The sequence below is a fragment of the Camarhynchus parvulus genome, chromosome 15 (assembly GCF_901933205.1).
Source record: "Camarhynchus parvulus chromosome 15, STF_HiC, whole genome shotgun sequence".
NCBI classification, from domain to species: domain Eukaryota; kingdom Metazoa; phylum Chordata; class Aves; order Passeriformes; family Thraupidae; genus Camarhynchus; species Camarhynchus parvulus.
In genome coordinates this window covers 1,553,449-1,579,702 of record NC_044585.1, presented here as the reverse complement: position 1 = coordinate 1,579,702, position 26,254 = coordinate 1,553,449, and the positions used below count along the sequence as shown (strand labels likewise).

Sequence of the window (26,254 nt, the reverse complement as noted above, 5' to 3'; positions counted from 1 at the left end):
CACAACGAGCACTTAAACACTTGTGCTTGTTTTTGGAGCCAAACCCAACTACAGCTGTCCCAGTCCCAGCTGTGCTTTATGGAGATGGTTGAGAGAAAGGTTTAAACCTTCCTAGGACAAGCCCATCTGAATGAGTGCCAGCTCCCTGGGCTCTGCTGCTGCTCCACATCAGGCTGAGCAGCTCAGAGAGAGTTGCAGGCTCAGAGCAGCTGAACCAAAGCTGAATACAGGATGAGGGCACAGCACTGCAGTGGGCAGCAGGGAGGAGCTGAAGCCATCGGTGCAGAGAGCAGGAGCTGCAGGAGAGCAGCATTATCCCAGCAGGGGATTTTCCTGGATACAGCATTTGGGGATTCTGGTAAATCTATTCCTTTTTCCATGCCTGTCACTGGGAGGTTTGGGCAGCACTGATAGGCAAAGAAAAATCTCCTTGGAGCACTCAGGGCTTCCCCTCATTTCATGGCAGTGGCTGTTCTGCTGCATTTCTGCTTCTCTGCACACAGCCCCAGAGCAGCTCTAGCCACATTCCTGCCCTCTGCATAACACCAGGCACCAAGGTGTGGACCTTACTACCACCCTACTAGCACTTTAGCACCCCAGTGCTCCTGCAGCACTGGGATTGCCCTGGAGCACAACCCACTGCTGATTTTGCCACTGTGGGGGTGACAGCCACAGGCACTGCTGCAGTGCAAGAAAACACAGTGTGGTGGGGAGAGGGCACTCAGGGCACATTAATCAGCAAATTAACCAAGCAAAGCCTAATTGGATACCAGGAAGTTTATCAATACTGTCTGTAAGGGCCTTAAAAAACCAGCTAAGACATCTACATCTTTTATTTGCACCATCTGTTTTCACAGGCCTCACTTGAGGGACAGAAATCCATAAGGTCTGACTCACCTGGACCCCTGTGGGTCTGCTGGCAGTGGGAACAGCCTGAGCCTTTCTCTGCCAGCACAGAGCTGTGTCAGGGAGGTTTAGGTGGAGATCAGGGCAAGGTTCTTCCCCCAGAGGGTGCTGGCACTGCCCAGGCTGCCCAGGGAATGGGCACGGCCCTGAGGCTGCCAGAGCTCCAGGAGCCTTTGGACAGCACTGCCAGGGATGGACAGGGTGGGGTTGTTGGGGGGTCTGGGCAGGGACAGGGGTGGGACTTGTGATCCCTGTGTGTCCCTTCCAAGCTGGGAGAATCTATAACTCAAGTTCAGGATAAGGCATTTCCATGGAAGCCGTGCTCTCAGAGCTGCCCACTCCAGGGTGGGCAGGAGCCAGTATGAAAATAAAACTCTGAATTATGAATAGTACAAAAGGGCAGGAATGGCTGCTGCAGCCTGTCCCGTGTATTGGCTGCAGCCACTGGCACACACAGTCAGGGCAGGAACTGCACTCCCACAGGGAATGCAGCTCTGTGTGAGCCCAGCTGCCAGGTATTGCACACTACATCCATCCCCTGAGCAAGGGAACGCCGAGGAAAGGGAGCCTCCTCCTGGGCAGGGCCTGGGACGGTGCAGCCCCGCCCCGGGAGCTGCTCACGAGGGGATCATGCCCTTGCTGCGCTTCCTGTCGGCCATGGCCCGCCGGTTGTGGTTGGCTCGGGTGCTTTTGTTCGCTTCTTTCTTCCTCCGCTCCTGCAGCGTCTCCCGGCTCTGCCCGTGGCCCTTGGCGTTCCCAACAACGGCAGAGCTGTCGTGCTTGTGCCTGGAGGACACAGAGCAAGGACATCACAACAGGCACACTGCACTCCTGGGGGTGAAATCCCCACAAACACCGGGGTGTGAGGGGTTCAGTTCAGGACTCCCACAGCAGCCCAGGAGCAGCATCAGCCACACCACCACTGTGTCCTTCCACACACTGAGCCCATCAGCTGAAAACAGCTATGAAACTGTCCCAAAATCCCTGTGGGAGCTGTTGGAGCTCTGGGAGTTGTGCTCTCCAAGAGCCTGTCTTCCACAGGATTCTGCTGCTTGGAGTGACAGGACAAGGGGAAATGGCTTTATGCTGAAAAAGGGGAGATTTAGATTGGGTATTAGAAGGAATTGTTCCCTGGCAGGGTGGGCAGGCCCTGGCATAGGGTGCCCAGAGCAGCTGTGGCTGCCCCTGGATCCCTGGCAGTGCCCAAGGCCAGGCTGGATGGGGCTTGGAGCAGCCTGGGACAATTCCTGTCCCTGCCATGGCAGGGGATGGAGCAAGATGGTCTAAAGGTCCCTTCCCACCCAAACCACTCCATGATTCCATGCCATGCCTACCCCTATTCAAAGGGATAAAACAACCAGCAGTGAAGTAAAGGGTGGGTGAGAAGTTCACCCCACAGTGGTAGGATCCTGACACACGGGAATGCCAAGGAGCAGGAACACCCCCAACAATTCCAGTCAGCAGCAGAAGAGCTGCAGAGGCAGAGCCTTGCTTACCCCTTCCTGGCAAGGAACGCCTGGCGCCTGGCCTCAGCCCTCTCCCGCAGGACAGCGGGGTCCTGCACAAAGTGGTCCTAAAGGAGGCAAGGGAACAGGTCAGGGAACACATCAGCTCCAAGGGAACAGGTCAGGGAACCCATCAGCACCAAGGGAACGGGTCAGGAAACCCATCAGCACCAAGGGAACGGGTCAGGGAACACATCAGCACCATGCAGAAGCCTGGAGAAGAGAGGATTCTGTTTGGAACAGAGTCAATTCCTGGTTCATTACCTCTGGACCAGTGGGATTGGTGTCAGGGACTCTAAACACAACACCTGGCATAAAACCTGCCTGAAAACCTTCCCAGCCCATGGCTGCTCCCAGCACATCCATGGAAACAGAGTGCCAGTGACCCCCAGAGTGCTCTGCTGGCTCTGTCTGCCTCTGGGATAAAGCAGATTAAAGCTCCCCACGGAGGAAGTGTCACTGCTCCAGCACAGTCAGGGCAGGAAGCTGTGGAGAGCTGTCCTTGGGGACACATCACAGCCCAGCAGCCACTGAACAGCAGCTCAGCCCCTGCTGCTGCTCAAAGATCCCCTCTCTGAACAGGAAATCACTCCACATCACCTGCAGGTGAAGCAGGGAAGAAATATGGTAAATTTGAATGCAACTCCAGCTAAATGTCACCTTTGTTCTTTCCTTTTCAGCTTCCTCCTCCTCCTCTTCATCCTCTTCCTCTGTCTCCTGTCCTTCCTCATGTCCTTTAGGTCTCAAGACCTGAGGAATTGTGAATGGCCTGGGAAATAAGACACAAATAATTAGAAAATAAAATAGCACAGCCACAAACATTTCTCTGAACAGCACATCCATCCTTTGTGGTTTGCATTATGTCTTTAAAAAGATGAGACTTTACAGATTTCATGGACTTCATTTTCCTGAACAAAAAAAAAAAACAAACCAGGAGACCCAGGAGTTAATACCACATTCCTATGGGCAATTAACATACACACAGTCTCCACTGGGGAATGTTCACTATGAAATTGTCACTGAAAATAATAATAATAGTTAAAAAAAACCCCAACCCTGAAACCTCACAAGGAATTTCTCCACAGAAACAACTGCTTCCTTTGGGAAATGGGCATCCAGACACAGCCACAATATTAAGGAGTATCCTTTTCTACAGCAGACAGGGAGCATCTGCTGTACAGGACAAATTTGGACAGAACCATTCCTGCTCAGGCAGTGCTGTGCTCCAAACCCTCTGACTGGTCAGGGCTATCCAGGGAGCCCCAGTTCCATTGCTGTGCCCCAGTTTCCTACAGGGGGAAAACCCTGGAGAAATTAATCAGGCTTTATGAATCACTGTGGACATGCAGAGCAAAGGGCCTGGGGGTGGAGGAAGAATTTACACATGCCTATAACTCTTCTTTAACATAAATATGTGTCTGTGTTTGAATTCCATTGGAATTCAGACCCACCATTCCACTGCCAAAGAAATAAATGTAGAACCAGAAAAGCCTTTGTTATGTCAAACCAACAGATCCAGTTTTCAGCAGTGACATCCACTAATTGTTTCTAGGGGCACTGAGACCTGAAAGAGGGAAAAACACCTGGGTGCCACATTCTTACAGGCAAAACACAAAAAGGATTTAAATTGAAGCTTCTCAACACTTTAGGAGAGGGAAAAAAGGGACAAAGAGCCTCAAAGCTTCCATTTGGTTTGAGGTTAGGAATGGTGACATCTTCATAATACATCAGAATTCAAAATGCCACTTTCAGCAATGTTAAAGCAGCTTTTAAACCACACACTTTCTAAAATAAATATTCTCCAGTCTCCATCCCCATTAACCCTTTGCTTCCCAAAAGCTTATTGTGTGCAATTGGCAGTCATGGTGCACAGTGCTGTGCAGCTCATCAGGGACTCAATTCCAGCTGTCAGCACTCAGAGGGGATTGGCAGGGAAAAGTCTGGTTGTAAAATTCCCCAAATTTTGAAGTTTTCTTTTGCTAACCAGCCATTTTAGGTTGCCCAGCTCCACTGATTTTCCAAGCAATTTTTCCCTGCTGCAGGGTAGGTTCTCCAAGGAGAGGCACTGCTGAGTACAAATTTCCACACATGAAAATTCCATCCACCCCTCTTGGATTTGCTGACTAATTGAGGCAATGGCCCAGTGGAAGCTGGAGAACATCCTGGGCACACTCTGTCTTCATTTGCAACACATTCCTGAAGTTTAGGAATGGACTGGCTAGGAATTTGGTTTGTGTTTATGTACAACCACTCTTCAGTGAGGTTCTTTGCCTCAAGAGTGCCATCACTTTCTGTTCAAGGAATAGCCTGCTGTAGGGGGATAGAACATAAGTAAAAAAAAAAGTAGAATAGAAAGTAATCTTACCCCCTAAAGAGTTGCAGCTGAGCTAATTATTAAGGATTAGGAGCAGGCCTGATGTTAACAGGCCACAGCTGTAGCTAATAAGAAGAGTGTTATTAAAGAGTAGATTGGTTGGTTGAGGGGAACTGGAGTCAGCTACTGTGAGGATAAGGAAGAGTCAGTGCCTAGAGGAGCTGCCTACAAGCAACATCAAGGAGGTGTGAAACTCCAGCAATATGGAACCCTTGCAATGTAATGACAATAGAACTCTTGCACTATAATGACAACAGCCTGCCCTGAGAACACTCCCTATCCACAGGAGAGGGGAGACCCAAACTTCCCTCCTTGCACATCACAGTGTAAACAGAGAAAGGGCTGGTTTGAAGCCCTCGTGGAGGAACAGAGCCCAAAGCAGCGTTTCCCAGGTTTGTGAGAGCCAGAGAATTCCGTGGTGATTCCCCCATGGCTCCCTCCCTCCTCCTCCCCTCAGCATTCACCTCCTGGAGATGAGCTCGTCATCCGAGTCGGCATCGTTAGCGCCCACTTGGTTCCCATCGTAGGTGTCGTCGTACTCATCCTCGTATTCCCCGTAGTCATGGCTGGCTCCAGGCGGCAGGGGCAGCTCCTCCAGCACCACGCTGTACTGGCTGTAGCGCTGCCTCTGCTCCGCCACCAGCCGCTTGTCATTCACCAAGCTCCGCGTGGTGTCCTTCTCCCTCCTGCCCGGGATCGGGAGTTAAAGGGTTAAAACCCGCCCCTGAAGCTGATTTTTGCCCTGTTAGTGGAGTGTGAAGCAGTGCAAGCGTCATCCCCAGTGCCACAGGCTCTCCTTACCCCACCTATTGGCCTGCTGCTTTGTGGGATCATGGGATGGTTTGGGCAGGAAGGGATCTTAAAGCTCATCTTATTCCACCCTCACACCTCCCACTATCCCAAGGTGCTTCAAGCCCCAATGTCCAACCTGGCCTGGGACACTTCCAGGGATCCAGGGGCAACCACAGCTGCTCTGGGCACCCTGTGCCAGGGCCTGCCCACCCTGCCAGGGAACAATTCCTGCCCAATATTCCCTCTATCCTTGCCCTCTGGCAGTGGGAAGCCATTCCCCCTCTTCCTGTCACTCCAAGCCCTTGTAAGCAGTCTCTCTTCCATATTTCTTGTCAGCCCCTTCAGGTCCTGGAAGGCCACAATTAGGTCATCTCAGAGCTTTTTCTTCAGGCTGAACAATCCTAATTCTCCCAGCCTTTCCACACAGCAGAGCTGCTCCATGCCTCTTATCCTCCTGGTGCCTCCTCTGGTGTCACTCCAGCAGCTCCAGCTCTTTCCTGTGCTGAGCCCAGGCTGGATGGAGTGATCCAGGGTGGGTCATTTGTACCAGGGCCGTTTGGCCACTAAAAAAGAGCAGGAATTGGAGACCACCACCAGCACTCCAGACAGAGAGGAAGCTTTCACAGAAGGCCAAATGCAATCCTATTGCAGATGAAACTTGGCCAAGGTGCATGGAGCACAAATGTGAGGGGAAAAGGACAAATGTAGATGGGGAGATCCAAAAAATAACCAGGTGAGAATGAGAATAAACACAATTCCCAAGGCAAAGAACAAAACAGTAGAGAGTGATTGTGATTCAACCTCTCAGAGCACTGCAAGGGCTTGTTCTTTAAATTTAGAAGGCAAGTAAATTATAGTCATTTTATAGAAGGGAAGACCAAGAAACAGAGGGTTTAAAAAGTGGCTGCTGAATGTCTCAAGCTGCACAAGCATAAGCTCTGACATCCCATTCTTCAGACCAGCCAAGTACATATTTACAGCAAAGCAACAAGGGATTCCAGCATGCCCAGGAGAACTTGCAGCCCCCAGAGCCCAGGAGGACCCAGCATCAGTGGATTTTATCACAGAAAGGACCTGTCCAAGGCAGTGGCAGTGACTCAGGAAGGGACAGACTGAGGGGATGTGATCCAGCAGCCCGGATTTTCATTTGGAATCTCAAAACAAAGGAGGTTTGCAGCTGGAGGTGGTTCCCTCTCTGCCATGACTCACTGCCTGCATTGGTGGCACACACAATGCCCTCCCAAGCACCTGGTGAGCTCAGCCAGCCTGGGATCCCTGGGATAACAGCTCCTGTGGGAATTCAGCTGAGCCTGAACCCAGCACCTGGTAATTGCTTCCTGTCCAGCTGGTCTGATGACTGCAGAGGAGCTGCATGAAATGGTCTGGGCACCAATCCCAGGAAAAACAGTGGGATAGCTCCTCTAGTCCCACGGAGCTCAGGACATGCTCTGGCTCCAGGACACAGATTCAGGTGACAACCAGGGCTGGACAGGCACAGACAAGTGCCATCACTTTTCAGGATCAGCAGAGTCTATGTTGGCACATTCATTTCCTTGTGTTTGATTCCCTCCTCATCCTGGCTGGATTTCTCTTTCTCAAGGACAGTCTCTGCCCCAAAATGCTGATGCTGAGTGTGGCCAGGACAACCTGCTCTGGCTCTTTAGTGCTATGGTAACACCAGGCTTAGCAACAGCACCCCGAACACAAGAGAATTTGGTGAGCAAAAGGTGGAGAAGGAGGAAAAAAAATTAAATATTTGATACAATTCAAATCCAAAGCAGATCTCAGACTAAGCTTGGAGAGCCCTGTTACCCCAAAACTGGGGTGAACCATCAGTGCTGAATATTAAATCCTGGAGACAAGGTACTGCAACTTTTCCTAGGATTCAGTTGGATATGGTCATCTTTGGGCACTGCTGATCTTCAGGTTTTAAACTACTCAAACTACAATTAATATGTCTGGAGTCCTGCAGACATTTCCCAAATGTTCTGAAATGAAGGGAGGCAAATGACACAGCAGGAAGAGGATAATCCTAAGAGGTCACATAACTACAGCAGGAGAGAGGAGAACTTCTCCAAGAGTGCTGGTACCCCTGGGGGGCAGTGCCATGGGAGCAGATCCCAGAGCCCAGCTCAGGGATTATTTACAGCTCCCAAAGCTCTCCAAGTGATCTGCAGAGGGAGCTCCGAGCAGGATATTCCAGCCCCTGGATGCTCTGTGCTGAACTCGGTGCTCTCTGGCCTTGACCAGCTGCTGCTGCTGCAGGGCTTTGGGAAACAGGGATAACCCAGCAAGGCTCTGGGAATGAGGGATAACCCAGCACACCTGTGCAAGGCTCTGGGCTTCAGGGATAACCCAGCACACCTGTGCAAGGCTCTGGGATTCAGGGATAACCCAGCACACCTGTACAATACACCTGTCTCACAGAGCAAGGCACCACCACGAGGACAAAGGTTTTGTCTCTGAATTCTCAGCTATGGACACAACAAAAGTCATGGCCTTGGCTAGAGAGAAAAGAAATTCCTTTCTTGCTCAGCCAAGACAGGATCAGCACTGTGGCACTGCTCTGAGGAGCTGGGCCACTGGACTTGAGAGCAAAAGTGGTTTTTTCCTAGAGTTTGATGCAACTTTGCAATCAAAACCTTAACTGGGTGCTCTCAGGTCACGTGGCTCCAACTCCAGCCAGACTTTTAGATATCTGCTGTAATAATTCATCCCAACATTAAGATCACCCTTGGCTGGTTAGAGGAGGTGTCTAAAGTCCAGTGGAAGGTGTCCCTGCCCATGGCAGGAGGTGGAACAAGATGAGCCTTAAGGTTCCTTCCAACCCAAACCATTCCATGATCCTGTGATATGTTTTAAAAGAAACTGGGACAAGGGAACCACACTATAGAGCTGACATCAGTGGGAGCCAGCACCACACACCCAGTGAGGCAAAAAGCAAAGTGAAAATTGGTGGGGGTTTGTAGAAATCTCCCCTGCTCATTGCAGGCAGATTGACTAAATGACCTTTAAAGGTCCCTCCCAACCCAAACTACTCCACAAGTCCAAGTGCCCTTCTGCAGGAAGCTTTACAGCAGCAGGGACAACCCAAGTAGTCTAAGGCACTGAATGTTATCAGATGGTGAAGTAGATGGATATTGAATCTTCCCTTGGCTCTAGATCAAATCATTAGTTATTCTCAGCTCTGAGTCACAATCCCAAGCTCAGGGATGGGTCTTTTCAAGGTTTGTTGTTCAGTGCAAGTTTAACATTAAGCCCAAGGAGGAAGAGCCTGACATTACAAATGAGCTTGGCAGAGCAATCTCCAGCAGCAGACACAGAAAAGCCAATTAGGAAAAACACTAAGTGAAACCAACCCCCTCATAATATTTCACTTTACTTTCCCAGACAAACAGGTGGGAAACATTTTTTATAAGCCTTTACCCCTGCCAAAACATTCCTGCAGGAGGTTTTTAGGAGAGATAAATGTGCAGGTTGCCAGGTGTTTGTTCCTCCTGACAGGCAGAGTTAATGACTGGGTGCTAACACTCACCTCTTGCCTTTCTGGATCCGAGACACATCCACTGCATCCCTGCTGAAAACATCAAACTCATCATTCTGGAAAACGTTACAGCGAGAGCTGACCAGAGGGGTAGGGTCTGGCTTCAGCTGTCTGTTAAAAAACAAGGAGAGAGAATAAAAACAAAAGTGAAGTGAGGAAGAGAAATCCTCTCCATTCCCTAAGCCCTTGTTTTATCCTTTATCAGTCCCAAAATATCCTGAGCAAAAGATCCTGAGCACACCAAGAGGTGCTGGCTGAGTCACAGGGCACAATCCCTTCCCTTCCCAAAGCTTGGATTTGATGGGAAACTAAAGTAACTCACAGAAAGCCAAAAGAAAATTCTTCTGTTCATTTCAGAGTCTATCAAACCGTGCAGGACAACAGAATATTCAACAGACTGCCTGGTCTCAACACAGTGACTCAGTGAAGACAAACACTAAGTGTGATGAATTACAGGCTGGAAAAAATTCCAATAATTTGTTGCTGCTGATTTCAAGATATTTATCTCCCTTGTTAAATCTTTCCCAGGGTTCCCGGTTTATGTTTGTTCAACTTGTAAGTGAAAAGACTGTACTTTTGACATTCGTTTTGGTGGTGCAAACAGCTCAGCTGGGCAGCTGCAAATGCTGCTGTGCTCCCCTATAAATCAGCAGGGGTCAGAATTCGACATTTCCTATCGAACCAGCAGATTTGTTTCAAGATGCAAAAGGCAGGAAGAAAAAAAATGCAGCTCTGTCTTGTGGAACTGCTGGCTTTGCAGAAAAACCAATCCTTCCTAAAGCCCGTCCTGCACCAGTTGTGCCAAAGTCAGCAGATCTGATTGTGGGAACACAAAGATTGTTGCAAAACTAAGATTTTTTTACATCATTTTTCCGATAAAGATGCTTTCCTTTAATGCAACAGTGAGACAGTCTGCCCATAACTCCATGAAATGTGAACAAACAGCACATTCACATCCTGATGCTCTGTCAGGAACTGCTGGTGCAGCACAAACACACACTCACAGCTGCAGACAAAATCTAACAGCTCAATCCTGCCACCAGCTATAAACTCTCCATCCCCTGCCCAATCCAGGAAAGCAGGACAAGCCTGGCAAGTTTGTCAGAGGGAACATAAAACTGGATCTGAATGGTTCTATCTTCACTCACAAAAGAGCAGCCTGTTAACCATATTTGACCCTGTGGGCTCAATTCCAGCTGAATTGGGTCCTCTGAAGATGCCCTTTCCTGCAGGACAGCTGGGATTTTCACAGCTGTGACAATAAATGCTGCAGCAAAATAACTTTTGAAGACAACATATTCTATTGCCCAGCATTCTATTCTATCCTATTCTAGTCTATCATTTCATGTACAGGTGGTTTTGTCCCCTGTCACAAAACACAACCCAGCACCTACTCTAACACTGAGCAGCAAAGGCCCCACTCCTCTGCAGAGACACAAGGAGAGCAGAAAACTGGTGACAGGTGACAATGAGAAGCCTTCACTTCAGTTCTCTACCCCAAGTATGCAAATTCTTAGAGTTCTACAAGTGTTGAGCCTTCAGTGAGAGCAATTAAGTGAGACAGAAACAACCGGAGGTTGTCCCACACCTTTGCATCCTTCGGTCCAGCTTATCCAGGTACGGCACCAACTTCTCTTCCAGGATGTTGTTGATCACCTGCTCTGTGTCGTATCCATACTCCTCCAGGCAGGCCAGGATGAATCCCTCTCCAAGATCTGGCAGCAGATCCTTCACTTGGGAGATCAGGGAGTCCAGCTCCACGCCGGACACGCAGGCGACGGGCACGGCCGCAGCGCCAGCACACTGGGGACACCAAACACACCTGGTGGCACTGGGTAGGACACAGCTGAGGGCAGGCAGTGTGCACAGAAATACAGGGCAAGCAGCACTCTGGGCTCTCAGGGTTTACACACACAAGTCCAAGACTGGAGCCAAAAGAGAAACCAGCTGTTCAAACTACACGTGGTTTCCAGCACAGATTTGGGCACACAGCTACTTTTGCCAGTCCCTGAGTCAGCAAGGACACTCTGGAGAATCCCTTCCTCAAACAACAGGCGAGCTCTGCATTTCAAAAATATGCACATGAGCTGCAGGGATGAAACAGAGTATTTGAATAATCTCCAGCAAGGGAAAACTCAAGCCATGAGAGCTGGAAGCAATTTGCTCAGAGATAACTCAGGATTCAGGTGTAGCTGCATGTCTCATTTCCCAAGGCGACATGGAGATCCAGCAAAGGTCAGAAATTACACCAAATCTCATGTTGTCCCCAAAGCTGAGCAAACCAAGCCTGTCCTCACAGATAGAGGAAGGCCAGGAAGAGCAGAACCCCCAGGAAGAGCAGAGCCCAGTCCCACCACAGAGCTGTACCCACCTCATCCTCCAGAGCACACGCAGCCCCCAGATCCTCTCTGTCCTCAGGGGTGCTCTCCACTATGGCTGAAGCTCCGCTGGATGCTGCTGGAGCTTTAATAGCTTGTCCTTTTTTCCTGTCTACTCCTTCCCAGGCACTTTCCACTGCTTGGAGGATGTAGGCTGTCCTGGTCTCGTCCCTAAGAGCACAGCATTAAGGACATTTCTGGATGCACATGTTCAGGGATCACCCTGAAATAACTATGGGATTGTCAGCCACGTCCAAATTTGTGCCTGCATTAACACTGACAAAACCACTGAATGGTTTGGGTGGGAAGGGACCTTAAAGCTCATCTTGTCCCACACCCTACCATGGGCAAGGACAGCTTCCATTACACCAGATTGCTCCAAGCTCCATCCAAGCCTCAGACACTTGAAGGGATGGGGCAGCCTCAGCTTCTCTGGGCAACAACTCCCCCCTATCCTTTTCTTTCTGTTAAGGGAAAACTTTCCAGTACTCCTTGCCAGTCATGCAGCTTAACCAGAGGCAGAAAATGTCACTGGTGTGAAGGAATCCAAGAGCAGCCAGGAGTGCAGAGCCCAAGGATACAGTGCAGAGGATGCCTGCTGGAGCAGACTCACGTCATCCTCAACGGGGAACAGCTCGTCGTAGTCACGGAGAAATCTGAAAACACAAGAGCAAGTTTAATCAGTGAAGCTCAATTAATTACCACTACTGTGCCTCTCTGACTGCCTCAGTGCTCAGGTAGGAACAGAGAACCTCTCACCCAATGCTGGATTCCAGCCATGCCTGATTTTGGTCCCATTACACCACAGCAACACTCCTCAGGTGTGAGAGCTGGAACCCAGAGCTGCATTACAGGGAAAATCCGCTTTACCATGTGAACGTGCTCAGAATGCCAGCATGGGCAGGAGGACAAGATGGAATTCCCAATTCTGCCACTTCTTTTACACCTCCAGCATTCATGTTTAATATTTTTCTGGTCTGGTCAGCCCAGCTGGAAAGCACAGATCAGTAATAACAGCCTAACTTGTCAAGGCAGCTAATGGCTAAATTGCTCTTCTCTTCTTTGGGAGGCTGGATTAAAGGGAGTGAAGAATAGCATTTCTCAGTGCCAGGGTCTGTGCTGCAGGCTGAAATCTTCTCACTGCACTTCTCCCAACTACTTACAAGATTTCTGACTCCCAAATGCCTCGTAATGCTGCCTCAGGCAATTCTGCTGTAAAGAATGGCAGAGGAAGGAGCTGAGCCCCCTCAGGCCTCTTGCCAGCCAGACTCACCTCCTCTCCTGAAGCACCGAGGTGAAGATCTGCAGAAATTCCTCAATAAATGGCTGAATATTCTCACAGCTGCAGGAAAACAGCACAGTGAACACTCAGAGGCAAGTCTGCCAAGCCCACCAGCCAAACCACTCACATTTACACACCAAGGGGAAGCCCCATTCGAAGAGAGATTTCAGGCCACATTTGGCTTTCACAGGAGCAAAGAGTCAAATGGAAGCAAGTGGCTTTTAAGGCTTCAGCAAACATTTCAGCACTTTGATCTAAAGCTGTATCACACCTAGAATTACACATTTTCAGACAGACTTTATAAATAGTTTGATGCCTCAGACTTGCAGTGAGCAGAAAATGGTGTGCACAGCTTTTGTAATTGTGCCTTTATGATGTCTTGGGATTACAGCAGTGAATCTTCCAGAAAGTTTGTGCTCACCTGTGCAAGAACACCTGCCAAGCAAACTCCCATTGCAGCAGGGTGCTGCTGAGGCTCCAAGCCTTGTTCCAAGGCACCTTTGGGTGGGAAGGGACCTTAAAGCCCATCCAGTGCCACCCCCTGCCATGGGCAGGGACACCTTCCACTGTCCCAGATTGCTCCAAGCCCTCTCCAGTCTGGCCTTGGACACTGCCAGGGATGCCCAGCTTCTCTGGGCACCCTGTGCCAGGGCCTGCCCACCCTCCCAGGGAACAATTCCTTCCAATATCCCATCCATCCCTGTCCTCTGGCAGTGGGAAGCCATTCCCCCTTGTCCTGTCACTTCCAGGCTCCTGTAAACAGTCTCTCTCCATCTGTATTGTTGGACCTCCAGGTCCTGGAAGGTCACAAGGTGTTACACATGACCAAACTTCGCACAAGCCACACACTGGGGTCAGAAGGCTCATTGGACCCAGCTCACCACAGAGGTTCTGGACCAAACAGCTCCATCTGGAACATTCTGATACACAGGACAACAGAATTTGACCTTAGCCAAGTCTTTGGCTACGATCCCAACACAAATAGCAGTTTCTGTTCATTTTCTCCAGTAAATTTGTAAATGAGAAGCAATTTCTCCCACACAGCAATCAAGTAATTGGTGAGTAGCATAGAGCCAAGTGCCAATACCTGCTCTCTAGGATGGGCTGCAGACAGACTTGGTTTACTAGGATGTGAAAAACCTCTATCATCTTCTTTCTGGAGTGTGAAATCCTCCTCCACAAATCAGCAAAAACACTTCAGAGAGAGCAAAAGACACTGTTGGTGTCAGCACCAGAATCTGTAACACACCTTTATGCCAGAGTTAATCCTCTAGAAGAAGAATTTCATTAGGATGATCATCTCCTTGCTGCAAAGGCCAGATATTAGACACATTTCATGGTCATTAAGGAAAATCCATGCCCTAAATAAAGCTGGTTTCAGTCCCAATTGTCCTGGCAGCTCCCCACACAAGACCCCTGCTGTACCAGCACAGCCTGTGCCTCACAGTGAGACTGAGCTACACAGAGATATCATTCATGTTCTCACACTTTGTAACAATTTGAATGCACCTCCCATCAAATTCCTTCTTACACAGCACTAAAAATGATTCGTCACCCCACTGCCCAGGAAAATTTGCTATTACAGAAGTCATCTCTTCAGAGCCCTTTGAAGCAGCAGAAAAAAGCCAGGCTCCTCAGGGATGGGTAAAGCAGCATGAAGTGAATTCTTAACTAAGCCCTAGGAAGTCTCACTGAAGATCCAAAGGAAGCCTTTGCAGGAATTCTCACCTGTTATCTTCATAATGCCTCTTCTTGATTGCAGATTCCAGCTCAGGAATTGCCAGTTCATAAAATGAAGCTAATCTGTACAAAAGGGGAACAAACCTGTACCTGTCAGCTGAGGTTCCAAAAGTCATTTGCTAAAAGGCAGAACAAATGGCTGATTTCATTAAACCCTCCTCACCAGCAGTACCCATGAGCATCACCTCATTTTGGTATTTTTGCCCCAGAACACAAGCAAACACACCACAGAAAAAGAGCAGCACTCTAAGGAAATCACAGGGAGGTCTTTGAAGGGGTAAGAAAGAAAAGCATTTGAGAAGCATCCTGGTGCTGATCAGAACCATCTGCTCAACCCAGAAAAAACCCCCAACACAGATCTGCAGCCTGAAAAGAATCACAGAAACTTTCATGTTGGAAAAGCCCCCTGAGAGCATTGAGTCCAACCATTCTCCAGCACTGCCAAGGCCACCACAGACCATGTCCCCAAGTACCACATCCAGCTGTTAAATCACTCCAGGGATGGGGACTCCACTGCCCTGGGCAGCTGTGCCAGGGCTGGACAGCCCTTTCCATGAAGAAATGTTCCCTAACACCCAACCTTTGAGGCTGTTCCCTCTCATGCCTTGTCACTCTCTCCCAGACACTCAGCTTTTGCCAAACCTCACTGATATTCTCTAGCATAAAACTTGGGCATAACATCAAAGGCATTTGTTTTCAGACCTTGAAGAACTATTTCTCTGAAATACTTTCTGCTTCCCTTGCTTTGGGTCCTACAGCAGGAAGTTCCTTTTGTCCATAACTGGTCCCTCTCACCCTTCCCAGAGCACACCCAGTACTGTTCAGCTGACTGGAAATTGTCATGGATGCCTGGCTCTAGGATCACTCCTAAATAACAACAGATACAGAATAGAAAATCCACACATCCCTATATCCATGTATTTATTATGCTGCATTCCTGCCAGAGAGACCCCAGCAGCCTCTGCATCAAATCTGTCTCCTCATCTAACAATGGGACAGGACACAGCGGCACATTCAGTATTTTTACATAGCCAGGACAAATTCTGTCTGCACTCCAAGACATACCTGTAACAAAACTCGTGTTTTTGGAAGGTCTGGCAAGCCAAGGGAAAGACATCAAGAAAGGCCCAGAGAGTTGTGCAGGTGTCACATAAATACAGCACAATGTCCTTCAGCTCCTGAGAGGGAAAGAGCAGTTACTGAGGGAAGAGCCAGGCAAGCTTTCCCAGCAGGGACACAGAATATCGGAGCCAGGCCCCTTCCTGACTGCAGAGTCTGTATCAACCATAAACCTGTTACAGGGCCTGGGGGCAGAGACAACATTTCTCCTAGAACTCCTAATATCTGTTTAAAGATCTATAATGCAATCCCAACTGTCTGCTTTCATTAAAGATCTTGGGAGATTATAAGAACCCTCATCAGGTCCTGTTCTGGACAGTGGCTTTGCCCTCAATACACCCTCCACATATGGAATTCTTCCCCATACAGCACTTTTCACGAAGCACTGAACAGCAGAACCATAGGAATCAAAGGGAGCATTGGAAACATGGGAACCAAAAGGAACATGGGAAACGTGGGAATCAAAGGGATGTTTTCAGCAGTCTGCTCCAGTGCAAGCTGCATTTCCAAGGCAGCTGAAACAAACTGAATGACACTAAATGCCAGTTCCAAACTATCACTTATCAATAAAGCATAGTTTGGTTTTGTCCCACATACCAACTGAAAGACTAAGGTTGTGCAGAGGACCACATTTACTGTCTTTGTACAGCCCCCAGCACATAAACCCCTCTTAATTAACTGTAGTTAAATGACACTGTTGTTAAAACACACATTTCTGAAGGAAAAAAAACAACTCTTATGACCTCCAGGGTTAGGTGGAGACTTCTGCCAGATATTCTGTTACATTATTTATAAGCTCGTTAAGCAAAAAAGTTGCCAGGTTAAAACTATCCATGCTCCAAAGGACATGGTTGAAATGAATCAGCTCATGGTGCAAAGGTTTTATCACCACGTCCCAGGACAAAGAGTGCAACAATGGCACAGAACCACGAGCTGTAGGAGCTTTTGGGAACAGAATGATCCTCCGTGGCCTGTTCAGAGTACAGAGAGTTCACTCCTACCTGGAGGGGCATGTTCCCTGCAGTCACACTGACTTTCTCTTCCAGTTTCTGGGGCTCAGCAGAGGCCCCTTCACACTGCAAACCACACTTGTGCAAAATATTGTTGAACACCTAAATGAGGAGAACAGGGCAGTGTTAAGAGACAGGAGCCAGCAGTGGGACACAGCAGAGAAGGCAGAAGCTGAAGGAGGGTGGGAGGGAAGAGTCATCAAGTAATAATTTTAGATAAAGTTCAAAACCTCCCTGACACACATTAACAAACTAGGGAAAGGGAGAAACAGTGAAGTCAGGGGAGGCTTAGGCTGGATAATAGGGAAAGTTCTTCCCCCAGAGGGTGGTCAGAGCTCAAGGAGTGTTTGGACAATGAGTGGGATTGTTGGGGTGTCTGTGCAGGGCCAGGGGTTGGGCTTGACGATTCTTGGGTCCCTTCCAACTCAGGATATTCCACGATTTCATGAAACACATTCTGCCCACCTACAATGTTCCCTTTCCACTCCCCAAGCTATGCCACATTTCCAGATGAAATCCCAGCAGGAAAGCAGTACCTGGAGGATAGTGGGCAGAGTTTCATCAAGGTCACTGAAGTAACTGGGCTGCTGAGTGAAGATATTTCCTGAAAAGGGAAAGGAGAACATTTCCATCAGTTCAGACATTGATGCCAACGAGCAAATCTGCATCAGAAAATGCTACTTGTGTTATTGCTGAAACCCCCAGACACACCTACTGACCATGGGGGACACAGCCCACCCTGACTCCTCAGCTCATGCACAGGCCCTGCTCACAAAAAGCTGATCCATCAGCTCTCCAATGCCCCTGGAGATCCAGCAATGGGAATATGCTCATCAGAGCAGAGCAAATGAGATGTCAGATGATTCATGCTCCAGGGGCTGAATCAATGAATAATGCAAATACTATCACTGAACAACCCCAGATCCTTTATTTGACAACTGGAGTTGACTTTTAATTACTGATAACAGTTGAGCACACACCAGGAGATGTGCTGCCGAACATTTCTTAAAGGTAATGAGGCTTTAGTAACACCTGCTATTATATTACCAGGACTCCATTATCTTTACAAAATACTCCACTGAGTAATGCCACACCATAAATCCTCACCAAGCAAGCACCAAGGCTCCCATTTTCCTGGGAATTACTGTTCAGATTATGACAATTAAGAGTTCTCCAGCAAGGACAGAGCTATGATACAAGTTTCAGATAAACTTCTCAGATACCCTGAGAAGAACCTCAAGTTTCTGAAGTTATGAATTAGACACCAGAACTGCTCACACCATTACTGTCCCGACATAGCGAAATAATCAGGTGAGCAAGTCTTTGGTCAACTGCATGGAGCATGACTGTGTGACACTCCAGAGCACAATTCAAAGGAGGTTTCATTACTTAGGTTTCTTTTGGAATATTTTAAGACCCAGATAATCTAAGCTTTGCATCTGAAAGGGAAGCATCTATCTTGCCATGCCCAGTTTCCATCTCTGAGGCACAACAGAAGAATTTAGAGTAGAAGCCACTGAAAAGGGATAAAAAGATTAAAAATGCAAAGGTTTATCTAAGATTTTCTGGCTGGAAATCTGTCTGCACCACATGATCTAACTAACACTTCTCATGTGAGCGAAGTTGGAAATCAGACAAAAATAACTACCAAAGAAATGGAAAACCTTCATCCCATGAGCTGCAGACAAAGTGGGTTAGAATTCAGGAAGAGCTGACTTAATCCAAGGGTAGATATTCTTCCACTCAGGTGAAGTTAAAGATCACAGGATTGGGAAGGGAGCCCAGGATAAAGAGAGAAGCTAAATCAATATGCTCCATCTTCACTCCTCAGCACCCATGGCTGGATGTTCCTCCCTGTGTACTCACCACTAAGGCCATGTGTACAGACACAGAAACCCAGGGATAAGCACAGCTTGAGCAAGGCTCTGAAGTGTTTGTGCTTTGGAAGCTCTGGATACATCAATGCCTGCACTGAAGTTTCAGGTTCTCCCACTTCCCATAGCAGTGATTACCTCACACTGAATGTTTCACTTGGCTGCCAGCTCTGGGAACAACAGCACTCACAGCTGGACTGTGCCCATCTCCCAACCCTCCTCATCCTTTCCCATCTCTACCAGGGTTTTACAGAGCCCCACATTCCTCTTACAAGGGCTCAGGGCACATTCAGTTGGCACAGGAAACAACTGAGCCTAGGTTTATGTCTAACAACATGAGCCTAGCTCAGGGCAGCAAAGCAGGACATGAAGCTTTCCTTGGAACAAGCAAAGTGCACATGGAAAAAGAAAAGCACAATCTGATCTAGAAATGACAGATCTTAGGTGCTACTGAACAATTAATTTTCAGAACAGTTCACTGGTATAAACCCCAGTAAGGCACTTCTCATATAAGCAAAAGCCTAAATGCAGCAAGTTGTTCCTTGGCTTTTACTGACCAATCATCTTCTGGAGCAGGAGCCCATTTCCTTTCCCAAAAAGGACACAGAGATCCAGAATCTTGGGGATATCAAACAGGAAGTTATTGTAAATAATTTTTCCAAAGACAGAAGGAGTGATAAAATGATCCTACAAAAACAGAAAAAAAAAGGAATTTAAAGGATAATCCATATTTTGCTCTGCAGTAACTCCAGCATTATAATGGCACCTGTAAAAACATCTCTCAAAGGTGGATTAAGGAATTTATTTCATAGAAGGCAGCAATTCTGCTTGAAACAGCTTCTGTGGAGCCATCTATTCCCACATTCCTGTCCCTGCCACACCAGGCACCCCACTGATCCTTCCACCAGCAGCTGCATTAATCTACCTAAAAGTTTTACAAAAAATCTCCCTGCAGGTCCCCAGTTCCCAGTCTGACACCAGAACAGGTCAGGAGCAGGAATGAGTAATCAGGCACAGGGACAGCTGAGGTTCTTGCACCCTGGGAGAGCAGAACCCAGCACCAGAGACCACAGAATCAGGGACAGGCAGGGAGAAACCCCAGAGCTGCAGCTCTACACGCTGACTGCTGAACACTGTGCCAGAAACTCATCACACTGAAGGCATTCCTTACAAAATTCTGGATGAGAAAAATCCCATTGTCTGACACTGAGAAACAGGCAGCTGAAATGTGATTTTGGATCTTTAGAAGTCCAGTTTGCCTGTGACAGCAAACGTTTTCAATCCCAGTGAAAGGCAGGGCACATTCTCCCTGCTGCAGCAGAGGGATGGGGCTCAGTGCTAGCCAGGTTCCCTTTCCAGAACTCCTGCTGACTCCTGCATGACAATGGACTATTCATTCCCTGCAGATCACTCAACTAGAAAATGGTTTCAAATGCTTGCCTGCCTCTGGAGTGGTGAGGTTTAATCAGATCCTGCAATGAAAGACACCACAGAGGTGTCAGGTACTTCTGCTGAAGTGGTGCCAGCTGCAGGCTCCAGCATTCCTTTATCCCTTCATCCTGCTCCTGTCCAACTCCTCCACTCCCAGGCCTTTCCCTCAAAACATCCTGAACAGTCAGCACTGTGATAAGCAAGAGAATCAACACAGCCCTGACACATGATGAACCAGTGAGGAGATCAGTGGTTGCTGCAACACAAGGGGCCTCACTCACCCTGCCCAAAGGCCTGGTGAAAATCCCAAAGCTCCAGACGGGAGCTGCACTCACACAATTAGTGATGAGGATGTCTTTTAATTATAGAATCTCAGAAAGGTTTGGGTGGGAAGGAGCCTTAAAGCCCATCCAGTGCCACCCCTGCCATGGGCAGGGACACCTCCCACTGTCCCAGGCTGCTCCAAGCTTTGTCCATCCTGGCCTTGGGCACTGCCAGGGATCCAGGGGCAGCCCCAGCTGCTCTGGGCACCCTGTGCCAGGGCCTGCCCACCCTGCCAGGGAACAATTCCTTCCCAGTATCCCATCTGACCCTGTCCTGTGGCAGGGTGAAGCCACTCCCTGTGTCCTGTCCCTCCATCTCTTGTCCCACGTCCCTCTCCAGCTCTCCTGAAGCCCCTTTGGGCACTGGAAAGGGCTGTGAGGTCTCTCTGGAGCCTTCTCTTCTCCAGACTGAATACTTGATGATGCCAAGTTAACTGTAATTTAGAGAGATTTCACTGTTTGTCCAAAATTTGGGGCAAGTTCATGGAAACACAAGTATTAGAAGGAATTTTGTGGCCCTGATGGAGTGAATGCTTGGGAACTGGTGGCCTCAAGAGCCTGTTCCATGTGGCCACACAAAGGCTAACGTGCTCTCTCTCCTCTTCCCATGACATATCCAACCACTACACATGGATAACCTGCTATTACTCAGGAAGGAGATGCAGGCAATCAACCAAGGAATCACTGCATAGTTTGGATACTTCAGCTCTGAGTGTTATCAGCTCCACTTTGAGAACCCAGCTGATAAAATCATCAGGGAGAGGAATGTCATGCTAGAAGGAAAATGATTAATTTCTCTCTTTTTTCCTAAGTCACACAGCCTGGAGCACCTGCAAGGCATGGGAATATTCACCTTGGACTCCTTGTGGGTGGACATCCTGAGGAAGGTGAGGAAGACACTTCGATGGAGGCATTTCTGCAGCTCCTGCACCTCTGGGTGGCAATCCCACAGCACGTCGAACTTGCGAGGGGCAGAGCGCAGGTAGGAATCCAAACACTTCTGCAGGCTCTCATCAAATATCACCTGGCACAAGGAAAGGCAGGAAAATAGGAAAGGAGGGAATGCCACATCTTCATAGGTTGTGCTCCTGAGCAGCACAGTTAAATTTAAAGCAATCAAAAACACTCAGGCCCATGAAAAGGACTCCCATATCCATCAAATACAAGCCAACTCTTAAAATCCCCAATGGAAAATCCTTAGGGAAATACTTTCTTTGCATTCTAAGGTGCAGAAATGGAAATTAAATGTTTCCTGCATGACACAATAAACATAAACAAATCTTTATGAAAATGATGTAAGGCTCATGGCTTTTACAAGCACCTGGATGTTTATGTTGTATCTTCAGATAAAAAGCAACAATTACCTGGCACCAGAATTTGTCATGAGGCAGAGCCAGAAGCCAGTTCAGGTCATCTGCAATGAATTTTGCTCGTTCCAGGAATTCCTCCACCAGAGAAGGGTCTCTGATGGCAGGAGGGGGCTTGTACAGCACGAACGACCGATCTGCTTTAATTTCTGGGTGCTGCAGGAAGCCAAAAAACCTCTGTATTAGAACTCTGTATTAGAAGTCTGTATTAGAAGTCTGTATTAGAAGTCTGTATTAGAAGTCTGTATTAGAACTCTGTATTAGAACTCTGTATCAGAACTCTGTATCAGAACTCTGTATCAGAACTCTGTATCAGAACTCTGTATCAGAACTCCAGACCCAATGACAGGAATGTCACCATCTGCTCACTGAATTCCAGGAAACACAAAGCTACCTTTTAATACAACTTGACATTATCAAATCACAGAATGGTTTGTGTGGGAAGGGATCTTAAAGTTCATCCAGTTCCACCCCTGTCATGGGCAGGGGCACCTTCCTCTGTCCTCAAGCTCCATCCAGCCTGGCCTTGGGCACTGCCAGGGATCCAGGGGCAGCCACAGCTGCTCTGGGCACCCTGTGCCAGGACCTCCCCACCTTCACAGGGAACACTTCCTTCCCAATATCTAATCTAAATTTCAGTTTGAACCAATTACTCCTTGTCTTGTCACTACAGTCCTGATTACAGGAACATTCCCTTCCCTGGTAACTTCTCATTTTCTACCCTTTCAAGGCAGTGGGTTTGTATCCTTCTTTATGAGCAACATTTTCAGACCTCGATAATTTGGCAGTTGTTGCTCCTTGCTTTCTCTTAACCAAAGCCTGACAAAGCAATCCTCCCACACCATCAAAACAAAGAGCAGGAGCTTCCTGGTATGCCTTTGAACTCTCTCTTTTTCCTCTGAACTGGTTCTTGCACAATACTCCATGAACTCAAACTGACACAACCATCAAAGACACAAACACTTTGATACCTTTCCCAAAGGTTACTGAACAGGCTTTGCCCAAACACACCCACCCTAAAAGGAGAATTCAGTGAGCAGCAGATTTGGGCTCTGCCTCATCCCACACGTGTGCTCAGGGTAAAGCTCCTCAGGAGCGAACTGCACTGACAGTCCCACTCCTGCAACACACCCAAAAGTCTCTCTCCAGGCCTTATTTCTGTGAGAAAAGGGTTTCTGTGGGTTGAATTTCCTGGTTTCATCAAGCTGAAGGCACAAGGGATGAATCCCAGTGCCACAGCTTGGAGCTAAACTTGAGGCAGAGCTTGCAAAAACTCCCAGAGCATCCCTCCACTGCAGCAGAGGTCACAGGCTCAAGAGAGGGAGTTGTGCTGTAAGCACAGTTTACTCCAGATGTTGAACACAATAAGTTTGGGTCTCATGTTTTGGGTTTTTCTTATGATGGGTAAATGAAATCTCAACTATCTGAATACATGAAAAAAAAATCTTTAACAAGGAGGCTGAACAAATTTCACAGAATTACAGAATATCCTCAGCTGGAGGGACCCATAGGATCAGCAAATCCAGCTCCTGTCCCTGCCCAGAGCCCCAACAACCCCACCCTGTCCATCCCTGGCAGTGCTGTCCAAAGGCTCCTGGAGCTCTGGCAGCCTCGGGGCCGTGCCCATTCCCTGGGCAGCCTGGGCAGTGCCAGCACCCTCTGGGGGAAGAACCTTGCCCTGATCTCCACCTAAACCTCCCAACACAGCTCCAGCTATTCCTGTCACACATCCCAGACCAAGCCTCAGTATAAGACAATGATTTACTGAAGGTCTGTTTGGCTTTCAGGAAAACCAGAGCTCACCAGAGCTGGCAGAGTTCTCAGCTTCCCTGTCTTGGGATCCCTTTCTGTCAGCTGGAGCTCGTCCAGAGGCAATGCTGGCATCCTGGTGGCTTCTTCCTGTCCTCAGCAAACAAAAGCAGCACAGGATGCACTTCACAAGGTCAGTCAGACAACAGAAGAACAAAAGAGGCTGCAGCCCTGATGTAACACACACACTGGCTGGGAATACATTCATGCCCAGCAATTTATACCCCACCAAAATGCCAAATTCAGGGGGAATCTGTACATGTATCAGAGGAAATCTGGAATGTGGTGCTAAACTTTCATCCGTGTGTCTTTCTGAAAGGCCACAGACATCTTCCAGGACAACAAAACACATTTGGGGACACTGTTCAATATGGAAATTAGATATTTAAATGGGGTTGCTGAAGAGCTGTGCTGAACTCTGGCCTTTGCAGCCTCTTTCAACACTTGCAGTGTCTCTCCTGGCAGCACAAACTGCAGGAACAACCCAAACACAGCCTTGCCTGTGCTTTAAAAGAGCATTTTTGGTGCCTGTGTGTAGAATCTCAGCCAGACAAGGGACACAGGCTGAGCCTACAAAAGCCTTCCCCACTCCTGCCAATTCCCATGGGCTCACAAAACCACAGCTTCATCTTCAACAGCATCTGTGGGCTCAGAAATGTTTCAATTAACTTTCTGAAATTAACTATAAGTCAAGTATTAGAGTAACTCAACAGAAAGAATGTTATGGGCACTGTTAAAAAGTTCAGACTTACAAAAAATGAAAGTTGCAGGTTAACAGAGCTTTTGAATTCTTTAGGGGGTTATGAGTTCTGCAAAATGGTACTAAAAAGTTAGGTTTGTATTAAGAAAGTCACACATCTCCTCAGATGCATGTTTAATTGCAGTCACATTGCCTGGGCTGAATAACAATTAAAACAAGAGCAATGTCTCTAAAGCTGAACAACTCTGACTCAGGAGTGGGGTCATGGTTTAGACAGCAAGTGAAAAAATAACATTTTTCATTTCATAAATTTGTCACCTATGGATTTAGACAAAAATTCTGCAATCTAACATTTTAGAGCTCAATTAAAATAATACAGCAGAGCAACTGCAGTACCCACAGTTTAGAAAACAAAAAATAATTCTGTCTTTTCAGAGGAGTTTAAAAATCAAAATGTTGACAGGAGCAACTATTACTTTATGATGAACAATTTCTTTGGGGAAAAAAAAGAAACCACCAAAACTTTTTAGCAGAATAAGCCAAGCTGGCTTTCAGTTCAGTTTCGTCATATATTTAATTTGGCTCTTAAAATTTTTAGAGTCATTCGGAAAGCTGCACATAGAAATGTATGTTTGTAACACAGAAAAACATGCCAAGTGTCTCATTTCAAGCCTGTAAGGCACCATAATCTCCAGTCCAAGTCAAAAACATCCTGGAAGAGACAGAAGCCCTGCACAAAACTTGTTCAGCTAGAGAAGAGAACAAACCTGAGTATGGGATAACCTCAACAGAGAATTATTCCTCATCACTCTCAGAAGCTTTTCCCCCCACAAAGAACTTTGGTCTAAACCACAAGCCCACAATTAATCTGTGATTTCAGGTACAGTGGAAGAGCCAGACAAAGAACATGATGAAATAGGGAAACTTATTTTCCCAGGGAAACTTATTTTCCCAGTGCCAGAAATGATCCCTGCCCTGCAATTCCCACTGATGAGCACATCCATGGAGACATCCAGGGTGAGGTGACACTGCTGAGGATGAGGCAGCCACCCCAGCACAGCTGGCACAGGGAATGCTGCAGCTTGGATTCATGGAATGGTTTGTGTTGGAAGAGACCTTAAAGCTCACCCCATTCCACCCCTCACCATGGGCAGGGACTGTCCCAGGCTGCTCCAAGCCCTGTCCAGCCTGGCCTTGGGCACTGCCAGGGATCCAGGGGCAGCCCCAGCTGCTCTGGGCACCCTGTGCCAGGGCCTGCCCACCCTCCAAGGGAGGGTGGACAATTGGAGAACAATTCCTTGCCAATATCCCATCCATCCCTGCCCTCTGGCAGTGGGAAACTATTCCCTGTGTCCAGTTGCTTGAGGCCCTTGTCCCAGGTGCCTCCCCAGCTCTCCTGGAGCCCCTTTAGGCACTGGAAGGGGCTCTGAGCTCTCCCTGGAGCCTTCTCCTCTCCAGCTGAACACCCCCAGCTCTGTCCCCTCGGCCCTACCCCATGGCCAGACACCCCCAGTTAACCCAACACCGCCGGTTAACCCGGGCCCCGCCGCTCCCGCCGCTCCCGCGGCTCCGTCCCCTGCCCGGTCCCGGTCCCGGTCCCGGTCCCTGTCCCTGTCGCACCGGGCCCTGCCCAGCCGCTGCCGCCCACCCCAACCCCGCCACAGCTGCCCGAGCCCGGTACCGGCACTCGCGTCCCACCAGCCCCGCGACGCTTCCGTGGCCAGCGCTGCTTCCGGCCCCGAGCGGAACTACCGGGCTGGGCGGGGCCCGAACCGGCTCCGCCCCGGCGGCGGCACCGGCGCGGCTCCGGCTGCGGCTGCGGCTGTGGATCGGGGGGGCGGCACCGGGGCCGGCTGCGGATCAGAGGGGCGGCACCGGGGCCGGCTGTGGATCGGGGGGTGGGAGCCGGCTCGGGCCGGGCTGCCGGGACCAACCGGGCGGGTTTAGCCCCAAAACCCCGCCCGCCCTCCGGACCGGCCGCAGCCGCGGGGACGGGGCAGTTACAGTCCGTACAGAAGAAGAGCCTGCAGCTCTTCTTCCTTTGGAGGAAAATCATCTGGTTCAATAAATTACCTTTTTGAAGGAGACCTTTTTAACTTA

General features: G+C 48.7%; 1 protein-coding gene across 2 annotated transcripts; it reads right to left on the bottom strand.

The window, feature by feature from the left end:
* Positions 1-776: 776 nt before the first annotated feature.
* ASCC2 (activating signal cointegrator 1 complex subunit 2) lies at positions 777-25,896 on the bottom strand. 2 transcript variants are annotated; one of them, XM_030958695.1, is made up of 19 exons: positions 25,836-25,896; positions 23,449-23,544; positions 21,643-21,801; positions 21,132-21,302; positions 19,082-19,211; positions 17,187-17,254; positions 16,642-16,752; positions 15,587-15,699; positions 14,510-14,584; positions 13,869-13,976; positions 12,773-12,841; positions 12,081-12,155; positions 11,493-11,670; positions 10,710-10,924; positions 9,113-9,232; positions 5,250-5,471; positions 3,072-3,180; positions 2,403-2,479; positions 777-1,692 (listed from the first exon to the last, which is right to left on the bottom strand). In XM_030958695.1, the coding sequence occupies exons 2-19, from the start codon at positions 23,527-23,529 to the stop codon at positions 1,524-1,526; spliced, it is 2,250 nt and encodes a 749-aa protein (XP_030814555.1). In that variant the 5' UTR covers positions 23,530-23,544; positions 25,836-25,896; the 3' UTR covers positions 777-1,523. The 2 variants fall into 2 exon arrangements, with proteins under 2 accessions (XP_030814555.1, XP_030814556.1); XM_030958696.1 differs by having other exon boundaries at positions 23,449-23,549; positions 25,836-25,860.
* Between the last annotated feature and the right edge of the window lie 358 nt (positions 25,897-26,254).